Consider the following 15,061-nt stretch of genomic DNA (forward strand, 5'->3'; position numbering starts at 1 on the left):
CAGCCTGTCCTGTGGTCGAGTTCTCCTGGAAGCCCCGACGTGCGTTCCTTGCTCTGCACCTGTGTAACAGGCTGCCCTGAGCCTGTCCTGGACACGCTGAGGACTCACGCACCTTAGCTCCCTGGGATGGCGTCCCGGCTCCCTGGGGAGGGCCACCCTGGTGGTGGGAACAGCCCCACGTGGGGCGTACCTGCTCCAGCAGGTGAGACTCGGGGGACAGGGCCAGGGGTCAGCACTGGACACGGGCCGCCTGGGCTGCTGGCGCTCTGACCTCGAGATACACACTCAACCTTGGCTCTAGGGAATGTCACCCCGACACCTGCAGGTCGCTGCACCTCTGACGCTGGAGGCCGAGGGAGGAGGGGCCCGTCAGCCGGGCTCCTTGGGGGCAGGGCGGGAGGAAAGGACTCGAGCAGGCAGCGGTTATCAGAAACATTTTAATCAGAGGATTTTAGATACAGCCCACAGTTCCTTACACATTATGAGGCGCCTCATGCTGGGGACACACGCTCTTCCCTTACAGTAGAGACAGGGTGGTCACATTTCATAGTTCTTGTTACAAGATTCACATCTTTGTTAAGCCAAGGACTGTGGTACAAAGGTACATTTCATTAGCCAAAGTCACGACGATTTGCTAGAAACAGATTACCTTAGAATGCCTTAAGTAGAAAATAGATTGAATTTCCATATGTATCAACCATATACACAGGTAACTATTGCGAAGAATAGTTCAGTCATTACAAAATAAGACGTTCTGTGAGAAGTTACAGATACACAGCCCGTGGACCCCCAAAGGCCCTCTGTGCCTACGTATGGGTGTCAGCAGCTCATGCGAGTCCAGCCCAGCGAGAGGTCGTGCCACGCGGGCCTTGGAGCCACGGCCCCCAGCTTCCAGCACGATCCTGTCACTGGGCGGTGGGACGGGTCGAGGTGATCAGTCCTCCTCGGGCTCCTGGAGCATCCATCACCTGCCCTCAGCCTGTGGGTGGAGCCACAGGCACCAGTCTGCCAGTGAGGGTGAGGGTCCGCAAGGTGGGAGGGCAGCCCTATCCGGGCCTCGGCGGGACCTGGGAGCCAGGTCCCTGCCTCTGTGGTTCCGGGGTCCAGGACCTGGGCCCAAGCTCGCCTGCCTTGTCCCGTCTCCATCTTCGGGACCCCTGAGCGGGCGGACATGCTTCTGACAGCATCCCGGAGCCTCCAGAGGAGCGGCCTCAGGTGCAGACGCTTCCGCAGCAGGGAGGGGCCTGTGGGGCAGCGGCTGCACTTGCGGGGCAGGGGCGGGGGTGTGGGGCTCCGCTCACCGCGCAGGCCTCACTGCAGTCTGGGCCCCATCGCCTGGCCCGGCAGCCTTCAGCCACACATTGGCACTGGGGGGGAGCCGCCTGGACCATGGTCCTCCCACCTGCCCGGCCTGGGTCAGCGTCTCCTGCTCCTGACGCCTGGGCCTGCAAGCTTGACAAGCGTCTGGATGCCAGCTCCAGCCTGACCAGACCTGACCCTCCGGCGCCCGCAGTCCCGAGCCTGACGTGGCAGGGAGAGAATGCCCAGCACTGTTAACAGAGGACGGGCTGGGGGCACACGGAGGCCACCTCCTCACTTTTAATGATGATAATGCAACGAACACCTTTATATAAACAGTTTATTTACTCTAAACAGCAACACAGACAAACGCCATATAAACACAAAGGAAGTGATGTGGAAACGCGACGCTGGCTGGCTGGCTGGGGTGCTGGGGTGCTGGGGCGCTGGGGGCGGGCGGCTCTGCTTTCCGGTGTCGGGCGGCCAGCGGGAGGCTAAGTGCAGCTCTGGGCGGCGTGGAGCATGCCTGCGTCCGCGAGCGAAGGGAACGCGCTCCTCGGGACTCATCCAAGTATAAAAGTTTATAATTTTACAGCAGTTGAAATACTGACATCAATATTAAAATAAAAGCAAGTTTTACATAACAATCAAAAATACAAAAGACTGAAGGAAGAGACCCTGTATGAAAAACTGGGCGATTCAGCGAGTCGAGACTGTACCAGTGGCGGAAATGGAAAATGGCGCCCGCCCACCCTCCCCAGGTGACCAGTAACTGTAGAGCAACGTTAGATTTGCAAAAATGTTGTAAACAAGTTCTTGCCAAACCAATCCCTTCCTTTTATGATGCCACAGGTCGCTGCTTATGAGGGAGCAAACTTCTTGGCTTGTGCTCGAACCCTTTTCTCATATTCCACTCTGTTTTGGCTGAGGAGGTCAAAAGAGAGACATGTTAGAAGGTGCAGCTGCCACCCAAGCTGCACCGGGAGCCTGCGGCAGCCTGTGGGCTCACCAGTCAGCAGGGAGCAGCAGCTCCTCTGTCTCTGAGGCAGCCTCCACCACCCTGGTCAGTGGAGGAGACAAAGCGTCTGCACACCTGCCTCAAAACCAGACAAGCCCCGGGGGTCTGCCCCTGGCTCTCAGCGCTGCATGTGGGAAGCTTATGGCGGGAGGCTCCAGGGTGAGAACCACCACTGATGAAACGGGCGCTGTGCCCCAGGGGGGAGACAACACTCACAATCGAGGCTCGTCAGGGATGTGCACACAGGTGTGTGAAAGAAAGGAAGCCAGGGCCCCTCCCTCAAGCTGTGCTCTCAACAAGCGTGACCCCTCAGCGAGCCGACCCCAGCCTGAGGCCCAGTGGTCACCTCCAGCCAGGCGTGGGGAGGCAAAAGCTGCCCCGCTGAGCCCCTGCCTGCACCGTCCCTAGGGAACGGCCGCAGCACCTGCAGCGGGACAGCTCGAGCTGAGAGCGAGGCAGAGCGACCAGAGCCTGCTGCAGACTGAGTGCGCCCCAGGGGACGCAGGCGTGCGGGCCAGCACCAGCCACACCACTGGGGAGGCCTCAGGCGCGGACGCCGCGGAGTGGTGTCCCCAGAGCACCCGGCCGCACACCGCCACCAACACGGAAACCCAGGAAAACCGGCCTGAGGCACTGCTCCCCAAGCTCACGGATACAGGAGACTCCCTGACTTTATGGGCCACGCTCCTGTTGCAGGGATCAGCTGGGGTGCGTACCCACTGGCCCTACCGACTAAGGGTGCAGAACTCAGCACCCAGCAGCCAACTCGGGGTCAGGCAGAAGTCACTGTACACCCAACCTGGCAGTGAGAACGTGCTCGCTAGAACCATGAGTGATACTCCCAACAGGGGCCCAAGGAGGCAGGGGGACTGAAGGCTGGAGGCGAGCACGCCGGGGCTCAGGGACTGGACCTCTACCCTGCTGGTGGGCACCGTGCTGCCCTTGGCCAGTACTGGGCCCAGCCCGGGGACGTGAGCCATTCTGGGGAAGTAAGTTGGTGCTTCTCTTGGGGGACTCGGGCAGCTGGGGTGCTGGCCGCTCAGCAGGGCCTGAGGACAGCCCCAGCCTCAGCTTTGCCCCCTCCCCATGCTCTCCAGGAAGGACAGGCCCTGGGTGCCAGGCCATCACGGCACCAGGGCTCCGTTCCCCAGACCCCTCAGGGAAGGGTGGGGCCAGGGTGTCAGAGCCCCCAGCCTGGGAAGGACAAGAGCGCCAGGTGTTAACGGCTGCTTCCCGACTCCATCACCCCAGCCTCCTCCCTCTGTGCCGACCCTGGACACAGGCCCCGACGGACACGCAGCAAAGGGCTGGGCATGAAGCAGATGCCTGACTTCGTACCCTACTGCCGCCCCCGCCCCCTGGAGAAGCACCAAGCCCCAGCGGGACAGGGAAGAGGGGCTGGGAGACCGGGGGCAGCAGCAAGGCCAAGGCGGGAGGCTGGGGTCCCTGGTTGAGTGGGCCACCGGTCACCCCTCCTCCAGGGCCCACACCCAGAGGAACGTTCCCACTGAGCTGGATCAGGGCTCAAAGTGGTCAGCCCCCGAGTGCCGCCTCCTGACACCCCATCACCCGCTCCCCCGCCCGCCAGGGGCAGCCTAGACGGGCCTTCAGGGAGGCCAAGGAGAGGGCGCAGCGAGTGAGTGGGTCACTACTGACCAGTAGATCGTGTAGGCCTCTGCTTGAGCTGGGTCTTGGATATTTGGTTCGTTTAGAAGTTCCTGTATTCCTAATAAGATCTGCACGAGAGAAAACACAGTGGTGGGAAGGGCAGGCTCTCTGGCCATGGGCTGGGCCCACTGGGGGGTGGGGTGGGGTGGGCACGTACCTGCTTGATGGTGATGGCTGGCCGCCAGTCCTTGTCCTCCTCCAGGATGGACAGGCACACTGTGCCCGAGGGGTACACGTTTGGGTGGAACAGTGGCGGTTCAAACTTGCCTGGAGCACAAGGAGGGAGGAGACGTTTCTGGAGGCAGGTGTCCCCTGCACAGGGCCCACCGCTTCCCTGGCGCCCCTCCCCAACACCAGGCGGGAAAAACTAACCGGCCCCAGGGAGGCGGCGGGGGAAGCAAGCAGGCCGAGCGGACAGGCCCAGAAGGCAGGCCCCGCTGTGAGGGGGTGGCGTGGGGTGGCATCAGAGCACCGCGCCCTGGGTGGGACCCCTGCCCCACGGCCTCCCAGTGGCCTGGCTCAGGAAGAAGGCAAGGAGTTCCTGCAGCGGGAGACGAGGGGCCTGGGGGGCACCGGGCAGAAACGCAGGGGCCCTTCCCCACCAGCGGCCATTTTCAAATTCATCCTGCTTCAAAACCAGAGGCTTTTAGGACCACAGGCTCTTTCTTCAAGAACAAAAAACATAGTTCGCCTTCTTTAAGGAAAAGATACACATACAAAATTGGAAAAGCCTGCCACCCTGAGCCCCACCACGGACCGTTCACTCACCTGCTGCTTTGGCCAGTTTTTCTCACCTGGACACTTTCCCCTCTGTCTAAACACGTCACACCCAGAAGAGGGCAGCAAGCACAGCAGCGTGGTTGATGAATTACCAAAGGTGAACACACCCACTTGTCCAACAGCTCTGAGAAACCTGCCCCCGCCTGGGGCTCAGCCCACCCCACTACCACGCAGGCCTCGCTGGCAGGCCTGGGCGCGGGCCTACGAACCCCAGAGCACAGCTCAGCCACTATGAATGGAGCCACAAGGCCTCCTCAGCGTGAAACTGCCACTTGAGCAGATGCTACTGGTTCACATGGCGACTGCATCAATTCACACGCTGCCAGTGGGTCTTCAGGCTCCCAGGCTTTCCAACCGTGCCAGCCCGGTGGTGCCCGCCGGCCATGGTGCTGATGTGCGGCCCGCCATGCCTGGTCAGGGCTGCTCCTCTGGGCAGCTCTTCCTCGATCTCTGGCACGTCGTTCTTGCTGACTTGCAGACACTCTTTGTACACATACACCCAGGACACAGGCCCACTGTCAGGTATTTGTTCCCCACTTGGAGTCTGTCTCTTTGCTCCTTTAGTCGTACTTTTTGGTAGATGTCGCTTCCCATCTTTAACTGAACCTGAGGCAGCGATCTTGCTTCTCGTGCAAAGACGCTGGCCTAGCACCAGGACCCCAAGCCCCGCCGTGACCTTACCCCACCTCACGGGCATGGCTGACCCCAACTGAACACGGTCAGCGCCTCCCATCTCCGGCACGTGCGGGCCCTCCTTCCCTCTGTGCAGACTGACCTCTGCCCACTGTGCAGACTGAAGGGCTGCCCCAGGTCTCTCTGGCCTTCTGCTGGGCTCCTCAGGGAGCACCAGTCCAGGGACAGGCGTCACGTGCAGCCTCAGGAGGCCTGCCGAGTGCTCTCCAGGGAGCACTCAGGGCCGCTGGGCTGCCCCCCACAGTGTCCACGAGGAGCTGGGTGCCCTCCCGGGCCGCCGGCCAGCTGGAGAGCCTCTTCCGCGAAGGGCCATCCGAGCTGACGGCTGCTTGCTTCTCCTCACCAGCGTGCAGGGGCTCCGGCGAATGTGAGGAAAGAACCGACGACAGACACATCCATCCCTCCTCCTCACGCGCACTGCCCCGGGGGAGGGCACAGTCCTGACTCCAGGGCCGCCCAGCTCATCGCTTTCCCCCTGGCATTTCCAGTTAAGGGCTCTCATCCACCAACACGAGGGAGGCTGTCTCCCCAGCAGTTCCTCCTCCTCTGGGCGCCAGGATCCCCGGGAGTGCCCGCCCCCCTCACCCCAAACAATCGTACGCGGCTGGCCTCTGCTCCACAGGCCTGCGCCCCTGTCAGGGTGGGCTCCCACGTGACGAGCCCCGGCCTGGGCCTCAGGACCCCGCGGCCCCAGCCAGAGTGCCAAGGCCGGGGCTATTCTCAGCACTTGCCTCCCCCGCGTTTCAGCCCGGGTGGCAGCTGACAGAAGTCTGCCTGATCACACTGAACCCTCGAGCAGAGCCGAGGGCAGGCGCAGCCCCCGCGCCCCCGGGCCGCACAGGCACTCGTCCTGCCAGGGCTTGAGGCGGCCCAGGTCCTTGCCGAGGCATCTTTTTTTGGCCACACTGCAGGGCTTGTGGGATCTTAGTCCCCCAACCAGGGACTGAACCCCTGCCTGCAGTGGTGAAAGCGTGGAGTCCTAACCGCTGGACCGCCAGGGAATTCCCTTTAAAATTATTTTCTATGTTTTTTTCCAGCAGTGAGGCCTTACATCTGTTGGATTTACCCAGTGGTATTTGATGCATGAAGTATACTTTAGAAGATGCCATCTCTGGTAATCACAGGAAAATAGACTTTTGTGAATTGCTCCTTCATTCAGCAGCCTTAGACTTGGAGAAATACTGGCTGTAGGCTTGTCCTCCAATTCCACCGGGGTTTCCTCTTCCGGTCTGGCTGGATCAGCTTGGAATTCCAACACAGGGTGGGACAGATGAAGAAAGCTGCTACAATTTATCTCATTTCTTAAAGATGTTCTTTAAGGTAGTAACTATGTGGCAAAAAATTGAAACAGCAAAGAACAACCCAAATGAAGTCAGTCTCCTGCCAAGGGGCTGTCTTCAGAAATTCTCCCAGCCCTGCCTTTGTAACAGACAACACTCCTGAATCACCAAGCACCAGACTGAATGCCGACACAGTCTTGCCCGACGCGCTGGGCATGAGCTAATGCGCTCAACGAACCAGCAACAGCGTTTGCTGATTTCCAGCTGCCAAGAGGAGGGGCCTGGCCCTGCCTGAGCTCTGCGGACCTGCTTGTGGAGGTCTGCCTCAGCACCACCTTAGACACAGCTGGGCCTGCTCCTCCCGCGCCTTCTCTGGAGGCGCCAATGCGCCACCCACACAGGGTCGATACACCGCATCACCAGGTATTAAATCCCAACAGGCGACAAAACCCGAAGCAGTGGAGGCTCCAGACCGCGGCCCTTCCGCACACCTGCCTCCCTCCAGGGCTGGAAAATGGTGGCAGCTGGTCCCTGCAGGGCACCAAGGGTCCAGGGACCCCAGGGATGAGAGTCGGGTTCTGAGATCTGAGCCTGTTACGTGCACTCCCGCCACTGGGGTGGAAACAGACTCACACCCACCGCCCACCTCAGGGAGCGAAGGCTCTAGCAGAGCCGCCAGGAGCAGATGGGAACACAAGCGTGGCTCCCCAGGCCCAGGCTCTCCAGGGGGACCTGGACCGCCCGCTGAACACGGTGGGAGCGGCTGACTCCTGAGGACCTCGTCCTACTTACATTTGGGCGGTGAGGATGGGTAATCGTCTTTGAACAGCATCCGTAGTTTAAACAAGCCTCCTTCCCATGGGGTCTGTTGGGCAATGAAACTGTGATCAGGAGCGCTGGTGGCCAGTCCCCAGAGGGGCAAGGGAGCCATGGGCTCCGGAGCACCCCCAGGAGGAGGGCCCCGAGGCAGCTCCCCGGGACTCCTGGGGCCTCTATGGCCCGAAGGGGAGACGGAAAGGGCCTTCCCTGGGGAAGTACCTGGCCCTGGACCCACACCAGCAGGTGTGGTGAAGACTCACGGAGGGGGCTCCCTGGGAGGGACGTCCTGTGAAGCCACCCCCAGACACCCCACAGGCCCAGCGCATCCCCCTACCGCCACTCCTGCTGCACCTTCGTGCCAACCACAGGGAGGGGTGCGGGGACGAAGCCCTGTCACCGCCCAAGCACCTCAGTGGTCTCCTTCCTTCCGCCCCAGAAGCCCACAAAAGCTTCCAACGTGCCAGTTCCAGTGTACCCAGCGGCGCTGTGGCGCCGAGTGAAGGACACCAGGCCGACAGAAGTCGATTCTGCATCTAAGGATCTGCCAGGGTCCGAGGCTCAAAGCCCCTCCGCCTCGGCCCTGGGAGCACCGCTTCAGCCTCAGCACGTCCGTCCCCCTCCACCCCTCCAGGGCCCCCCCTGCTCCCAGACACGGGGCCCCACGGTGCACTCCCCACCTGCTGCAGCCCAGCTCCTCTCTGAAGTAAGACTGCCCAGGGGGCACGTGTCACCCTAACCTTGTCCCCTGGCCAGGGGACGGGACCAGGGCCTGCCTGGGTCCTTCTGAAGGGGCGGCCCCTCTTACCCCCTTCTTCCCAGGAATGGCGCACTCCCAATTCATGAGGTTCATCGTGCCATCAGGGTTCTTTGTTGGGACGGCCACGAAACCCTGCGAGGAAAGAGCATGAGTGCATTGGCACCGGGCAGCGGGCCCGCCCCGGGATCAGCCCTCCAGCGCAGCCCAGGCCAAGCGAGGACCCGCAGGGAGCAGGCATTCCGGTCGGGGATGCCGTCACCCTGCTGCATGCAGAAATAAAGCTTTCCTTACAAACGGGTGGTCTTTTCTCCAAGCTTTCCTCTCCTGGGCGAGTCTGCTGAGGGCGATCCCCGACATGTTCACGTCCCTGGAAGAGCCAGGCAGAACGTGTGATGAGCAAAGGAGTCTGCGGGCCCTCCGCCCCTCACCCCACGCCTGGCCCAGCCCAAGACTTGATTTTGAGGAGCAAGCAAATGAAGGCCCCCGGCCGCCTCACAGGCTCTCTGGGCATGCTTCCGCCTGGGGTCTGCATGGGGGTCGTGCCTCCTGGGGCACCCCCCGCACCCAGTAGCAGCCCTGCCCTCTTTGTCCTTCAACTCCGGCTGGAGTGACAGGGACCGCGATATCACTAGGAGAGGCAAGAGCAAGACAAGGACATCCAGGGGGCCGGCCTGAGACCTGGGGGGCGGTCACTGGGCACAGGGATGTGAGGGTGCTGCAGAATCCATGCTCGGGCCCAGCCAGGAGGGGAGCCTGTGTTCTGGAAGGCAGCCCTGGGCAGAGAGCAGCTCAGTCACACGAGGGGCAGGGACCACACAAGCCCAGCCTCCAGCAAACTCCACCACCAGGCCGTCCACGGCCCTGCCACTTCCTCATCTGACACCCCACCCAAGGACCCGCCACCATGCCGCCTGTCCCCCGGACTTTGGGGAAGTCAGCAAAAGGTGCAGTGGGCCCTGTAGCCAGGCTGCTGGGGCCCCCAGTCACTTCTGAATGCCCTCCCCACCCCCACCTCTGGAACCCAGACCCTCAAGGCTGGGCCATCAGCACACAGATCCATCGCCTGATGCTGCTGGGTCACGTCCCAGGGCGGCTGACCCCGTGCGCCGACCAGACCAGGCACAGGCCCAGGTCAGAACCCCACTGCCCTCGCCGCCCTTCCGCCCACAGAAACCCGGCCCCAGAGGCCACAGAACCTTCTGGGGAATCTGACCCTAAGTGTGTTCGCTGGTCTTCAAGTCCATGGGAACATCAGAGAGTACTCCGAATCAAGTACCTCCACAAGCACGACTTTAACCACACTGAGGGGAGGGTCTCTGAGCCAGGCACATCTGCTGGGGTGGCCAGCTCACCCCACCTCGCGCCTCTGGCAGGGGAGAGGCCCAGCAACTGGAGGCTCCTAGGACAACAAGCCGTGCCTTCCACAGCCACAAAACAAACTTCCGCCAAAGATAGAACAAGAAACCAGCCATACCTCCCAGCGGTGCTGGCCCTGCCCAAAGCAGGGGACCAAGCCCAGGTCAGAGCTGAGAAGGAAAGACCCAGAAGGTAACCTGCCCACTGGGGGCAAAGCCTCAAGTCAAACCGAGGGGTAGAAGGGCCACTTTTCACCGAGGCCCCTGGCCCACCATGACTTGGCTCAGGCTGACCCCCAACTTCTCCAGCAAGCCAAATGGCGACCTTGTCCCAGCACTGGCTGCTGGTGGCCACTCTGGTGTGCCCACATCTGTGCAGGGGAGCGCGGTCAGGTCAGCAGGTCAACAGCAGAGCCAGGCCCTGGGCGGCTGCTTGTTCCCAGGCCCAGTGGCCTCAAGGAGCCAGAACTCTGTAGGGGTCTGGCTCTTGGACCACTCCCCAATAAGTACGCATATGGGAGGCGGGGCTGGGATTGCCACCACAGACTCCAGCCTCACCCAGGAGCCCAGGGTCCAGGAAGTGGGGTGACTTACTGCAGACACCAGACAACTGGGTGCCGTGAGTTGTCAAGAAACACGGAGACTTGTGTCAACACAAGGAAAAGCGAGCGTGAAACTCTAGCTCCCACGCAGGCCTGGTGACAGGAGCTGCTGCCCAGCTCTGACCACTGAGGACACTCTTCAAAGGCTCTAACCCTGCCCAACCTCAAGATCAAGTCCCAAGCAAGAAGGCCCACACCCCGAAGAGAATTTCTCTTTGCCACCCCCGACCCTCCAGTCCTGGCCCGTTCACCTCCTCCTCATCTGTGGACCTGATGGACAGGACCCTGTCTGGGGTCTCCTTCCCTACACGTGCACACCCATCTGGTATTTTCATTCATTCATGTGATGTAAGTTGAAGACCACAAGTGCGGCTGCCCAAAGGCTGACGTGGGCGTGCTGGTGCCCCTGGGTCCTAGTGGTGGTTGGCTGGCCACCTGGGCACTGCCTGCAGCACCAGACCGTCCACAAACAGGACAGAGTGGGAGATGCTGGGGTCACTTCCCTCAGGCGGGGAGCCGGCAGAGCAGAGGGGAGCACCGGGCAGCTTTCAAGTCCATGGGAACATTGGTCCTCTTTAAGGTCCTCTCTGATTAGACATGAGGGCAGTAATCCTGAAGCCTGAAAACCCTTCACTTCACATGGCCCTTCTAAACAGAACTTGCCCCCACCTCATCCCCAGGGCCGATGGGAACGCCTCTCCCTCCCCCGGTGGGGGCTTAGGGATGTGCGGAAATCCTACACGAGCCCCTCAAGGGCCAGGACCACCTCTAAACCGTCCCACACTGGAGCTCAGCGGCAGAGACAAGCAGCCTGGCTCTCCGTGCACTGCGAGGTTCCTGCTGAGTCTGCGCTCAGCAAGGCTTCAAGACTGGTTCCTGGAGCCTGGGCAGCACATGGGTTCTGGAATGGGCAAGCTGGCACTCGAGGGCTCTGGAGCGGCATGGCTAGGCCAGGATGTAGAAAAGGCCAGCGGGGTGATCCTCAGTGCCGCATGCCTGCTGACCACATGCCAGGACCCCACCACAGGCCACCTCTTCTACTGACAAGGAACAAAGCCGCCTCAGCCGACCCTGTTGGGGCGCCAGCTGTGATTGTCTCAGGTGCAGAAAGTAATGGGAGGGGTGTCCCACAAGAGCTGCTGCAACCAAACTGGGCACCAGAAAGATAGGTGCTGCAGCCAGGGCGGAGTCACAGGCGCACACCTGCACCAGCCCAGAGAGAGGCTGGCCTCTCGCTACCCAGGAGAAAGCAGCCAATTTGCTACATTTTAATTACAACAGGGAACCACTCCTTCAGCATCCCACTTAGAATCGAATCAGCTTTTCCCAACTGACAGGGAGGCACTTAAGGAGCTGTTAAGTGTGAGCAGTCTTCAGGGCAGCAAAATCACTAAGAGGCAAAGATCGGATATCTATGACCTGCTGGAGACAGCCTGGAGCACAGGATCCGGGTCTGGGGCAGACCCTTGAAGTCTGCAGCCACCCTTCTCCAGCGTGGGCTGTGCTTGAACCCACGCTTCTCAGATCAATCTCTGTGAAGCCACTTACTGGCTGCAGGTGAGGGCCAACGGCTTCCCTCTCCCCCTTCAACCTTCTCACCGGTAAAATGGGCGATAGCACTGTGAGCCCAGAGGTCGGCCCAGGATGAAACCGATAAAGGCTCGCGGCCCTAGGTGGGCTTTCCCACCCAAACGTAAGCTCGCCAGCAGAAGGAAGGCACTGGCTTCACCTGCGCTCAGGAGATCCTCCAGCCCAGGGGCACTTCCCTGGTCTTTCCTGACACGCCTCCCAGGACGCCCAGCTGTTTCCAAAGCAAGCCCGGAACCCCCAGCGAGACTCACGTGCAGCTCGATGCAGAATTCACCCCTAACCCACCCAAAATCAAGTCAGCACAAACGTGGGCTCCTTCTCCCCCTGCTGCTGGGCAGGTTCTCCGTCCAAAGGCAGAGTTTCCTTGGGAGCAAAAAACACAGAGGTCCACGGGCTTAAGAGCAGACCAACGAAAGCCAACTCCGCAAACAGAGGAGAAACTCTGCGAATGGAGCTTGTTTTCAAATCGTACAAACCAAACCAGTTACTTCTGTGATTCAAGGACAGCTGCTGGCCGTTACCATCAGCCCAGCTAATCATTCCCTCGCCTTCCTCTTACTAGCGAAAACTATCAGCTCCAGCCGCCGTGCAATTGGTATAAAGCGGTCTTGGGACGAGATCTCCCCGTCAAGGGAAGAGCGAACACTCAGTGGGTCCCCCGCAACGGCGAGCGGAGCTCGGAGGCGCAAGAGCTCTGGCTTGTTTTCGTTTCCAGGCATCACACGCCACCCCCAAACGCGCCGGCGCTCCTGCAGCGCGCGGCTTTGCACTCTTTGTGCAGCGCGTCCTCTACCAGGCTGGAACGCGCCACAGGTTCGCGCGCAGACCGTGACCCCGGAAACGCTCCGCCTGAGCGGAGGGCTTGGCGCTCCTGTCAGCGCGGCCCGAGCCGAGCGCGCCGTCGGCCGCCCCGGACGCGACTCGCCCCGAGCGCGCGCCCGGAGGAGAAGACGCCCCCACCTCGCGGGCCGAGGCCGCGGCAGGCCGGGGGCCGGGCCGCCCGAAGGGAGCCCGGCGGGCTGGCCCCCGCCGCGGCGTCAGCAGCCCAGGGCGGGCCGGTCCCCGGGAACGGGCCGGGCCGCGCGCGGAGGGCGCCTGCCCGGCCGGGCCCGCCGGCAGCGGAGTTTCGGGCCCCCGCGGCCCGGCGCCCGCCCCGCGGCGCTCACCTCGGGCGGCCCGGCCCGGCGAGCGAGGCGTACTAGGCGGCGGCGGCGGCGGCTGCGCTCCCTTTGTCTCGGGACTTCCCTCCCGAGCCCGCTCCGCGCGCAGCCCGAGCGCTCGAGGACCCCGGCGCGGGCGGGGCGGGGCGGGGCCTGCGGGGCCTGCCCGCCGCGCGCCTGCCTCGCACCCCACCGCCGCCACCGCCAGCCCCGCGCCGCCCGCGCCGCCGAGCGCCGCCCGCTGCCCGTGTCCCGCCGCCGCGCGCCCGCGCCCCGGGCCCCGCTCGGGAGCCCGGCCCGGAGGCGGCTTTCCAGTCAGGCGGCGCCATGGACACCTGCGTCCTTAAAGGGGCCGCGTCCCGGGTGTGAGGGAGCGTCTGCAAACTCCCCTTCGCGGGGCACTGTTCCTCGCGAGGACCGGCCGGCTAGCGGCGGGGAAGCAGGGCGGCCGAGATCTCCCCGGGCTCTCCGGATGCCCCGCGGGCACCTCCCCGGGCAGCGGTCCCGGAGGTCTCCTCGAGGCTAGGGCCCGGGGCGGAGGAGCAACGACCACTGAGGCCTAGGGATCCCCCAAGCGTCGCAGCACGGTGACAAACCCTCGCCTACGGCATGCTGTGAAACCCCTTGCGATTGGCCAACTCGGGGCCCTGGGCGGGGCATCCGTCTAATGTGCCCAATGAGCAGGCCCCGTACACAAGACCAAGTGCGGGCCCGACCGACGGGAGGAGAAGTGCAGACGCTCCCTAACCCAGGGGCTGGCCTGGGGGGAGGGGCGCCGGGTGGTCCGGGCGGGTGGGGGAGGAGCAGGGGCAGGGCTGGGCCCCTGTGGCCGGGGTCTCAGGTCCGCCCGGAACCCACGCGCGAACGCTTGTCCTTCCCGGCCACGCTGGGCGCCTCCCCGTCGAGCGGCCCCCGGCCCCCGACCCCCGGCCCCTGGCCCAGAGTGGGAAAGAGGGAGCGTTCCAAGGTCAGCCCCTCCGCCCGTGGGCTCTTTGGGGTCAAGTGGCGGGAGGTGACCGCCCCCCCCACCCCGCCCCCGGCTTGCATTCATTCACCCCTTCGCCCTGGGTCTCCTCCTTCCTCCGTTTCCTTCCATCCTCCCCACCCTCACCCCCGGCAGCCCCCTATTTGGCACTGTACTGAGACTATTGGCCTCCAGGGCAGACCGCCCCGCACCCACCACCCCCCCCACCCCCGCCCCCGCAAGGCTAGTGTCCCAAGGCCCACGTCTGGGCCAGAGCTCTCAGCAGGTGTTCAGCGCTCCCAGCCTGTCTGTTACAGTGAAGATGGTCATTAGCCCTTAGAAGGCCCCCCGCTGGGCATGGGGTTGGGGTGGGGGCGTCTCCTGAGGCTGGTAGCTCCGCTGGGCTGGGGAGGTAGTCTGCCTAGGGTGCCTCTGGGTCAGCTGTGGCCCAGAGGGCCTGGTTATAGTGCCTGGGGTCCCGGGTAAGGGCCCAGACCCCCTGAGCAGTAGGTGAGCATTCCAGGTCTCTCTGAGGCTCTGAAATCCAAAGATGCTGCCGGCTCCTGTGTCCCCACAGTGACCCAGCGTGGGCCTGCTCTGGGACACTGCCTCCCCTGTCTATTCACCGGGGCAGATGCCAGGATCAGGGGCTTATCTGAGACATCTGTTCTCTGGGTCCCCAGCCTTGGTTCGTCGGCTCTGAGTAGAAGTTTGTGTTTTAACAAGTGTCCCACTTGGGCCTGCCATGTAGCACTTGACCACTGAGCTACAGTTTTAAGAACCCCAGGAGCATGGGCTCAGTGCCAGCACCATCTTTTTTGTGAGGGTACCGGGGAGGTTTGCACAGGGCTGCACGGGGAAGTCACCCAGTCCAGTAACATTTGCTGGTGAAAAGTGGTGGCCATTGCTGGGAGAGGATCCTGGAGGACTGCGCCTGGTCGTGTGCCCACTGTGGGGGGAAGAGGTAGTAGGTGCGATTGGCAGCTGCCTAGAGTAGGGGTGCCACCGCTAGCTCCCTCAGGTGGCTGTTGAGGGTCAGGCCCTAGGAGGTCTGTGTGTAGGGGCTGCTGCTCCAG

At 62.6% G+C, this 15,061-nt stretch overlaps 1 protein-coding gene across 1 annotated transcript; it reads right to left on the reverse strand.

Annotated features, from left to right (window-relative positions):
• Positions 1-448: 448 nt before the first annotated feature.
• Positions 449-13,152, reverse strand: UBE2I (ubiquitin conjugating enzyme E2 I). The gene is made up of 7 exons (XM_052635851.1): positions 13,028-13,152; positions 8,606-8,681; positions 8,363-8,446; positions 7,531-7,603; positions 4,143-4,252; positions 3,974-4,053; positions 449-2,223 (listed from the first exon to the last, which is right to left on the reverse strand). The coding sequence occupies exons 2-7, from the start codon at positions 8,669-8,671 to the stop codon at positions 2,160-2,162; spliced, it is 477 nt and encodes a 158-aa protein (XP_052491811.1). The 5' UTR covers positions 8,672-8,681; positions 13,028-13,152; the 3' UTR covers positions 449-2,159.
• Positions 13,153-15,061: the final 1,909 nt, after the last annotated feature.

This window comes from Budorcas taxicolor, chromosome 2 (genome assembly GCF_023091745.1).
Source record: "Budorcas taxicolor isolate Tak-1 chromosome 2, Takin1.1, whole genome shotgun sequence".
In the NCBI taxonomy this organism is placed as follows: Eukaryota; Metazoa; Chordata; class Mammalia; order Artiodactyla; family Bovidae; genus Budorcas; species Budorcas taxicolor.

What these genes read in the sequence shown, in the direction of transcription:
- UBE2I (XM_052635851.1), bottom strand. Translation starts at nt 8,671, where the DNA reads ATGTCGGGGATCGCCCTCAGCAGACTCGCCCAGGAGAGGAAAGCTTGG. An exon ending in GGAGAAAAGACCACCCGTTT is followed by an intron (nt 8,447 to 8,605) that starts GTAAGGAAAGCT and finishes CTTTCCTCGCAG; the next exon opens with GGTTTCGTGGCCGTCCCAAC. An exon ending in GAGGCCTACACGATCTACTG is followed by an intron (nt 2,224 to 3,973) that starts GTCAGTAGTGAC and finishes TGACCTCCTCAG; the next exon opens with CCAAAACAGAGTGGAATATG.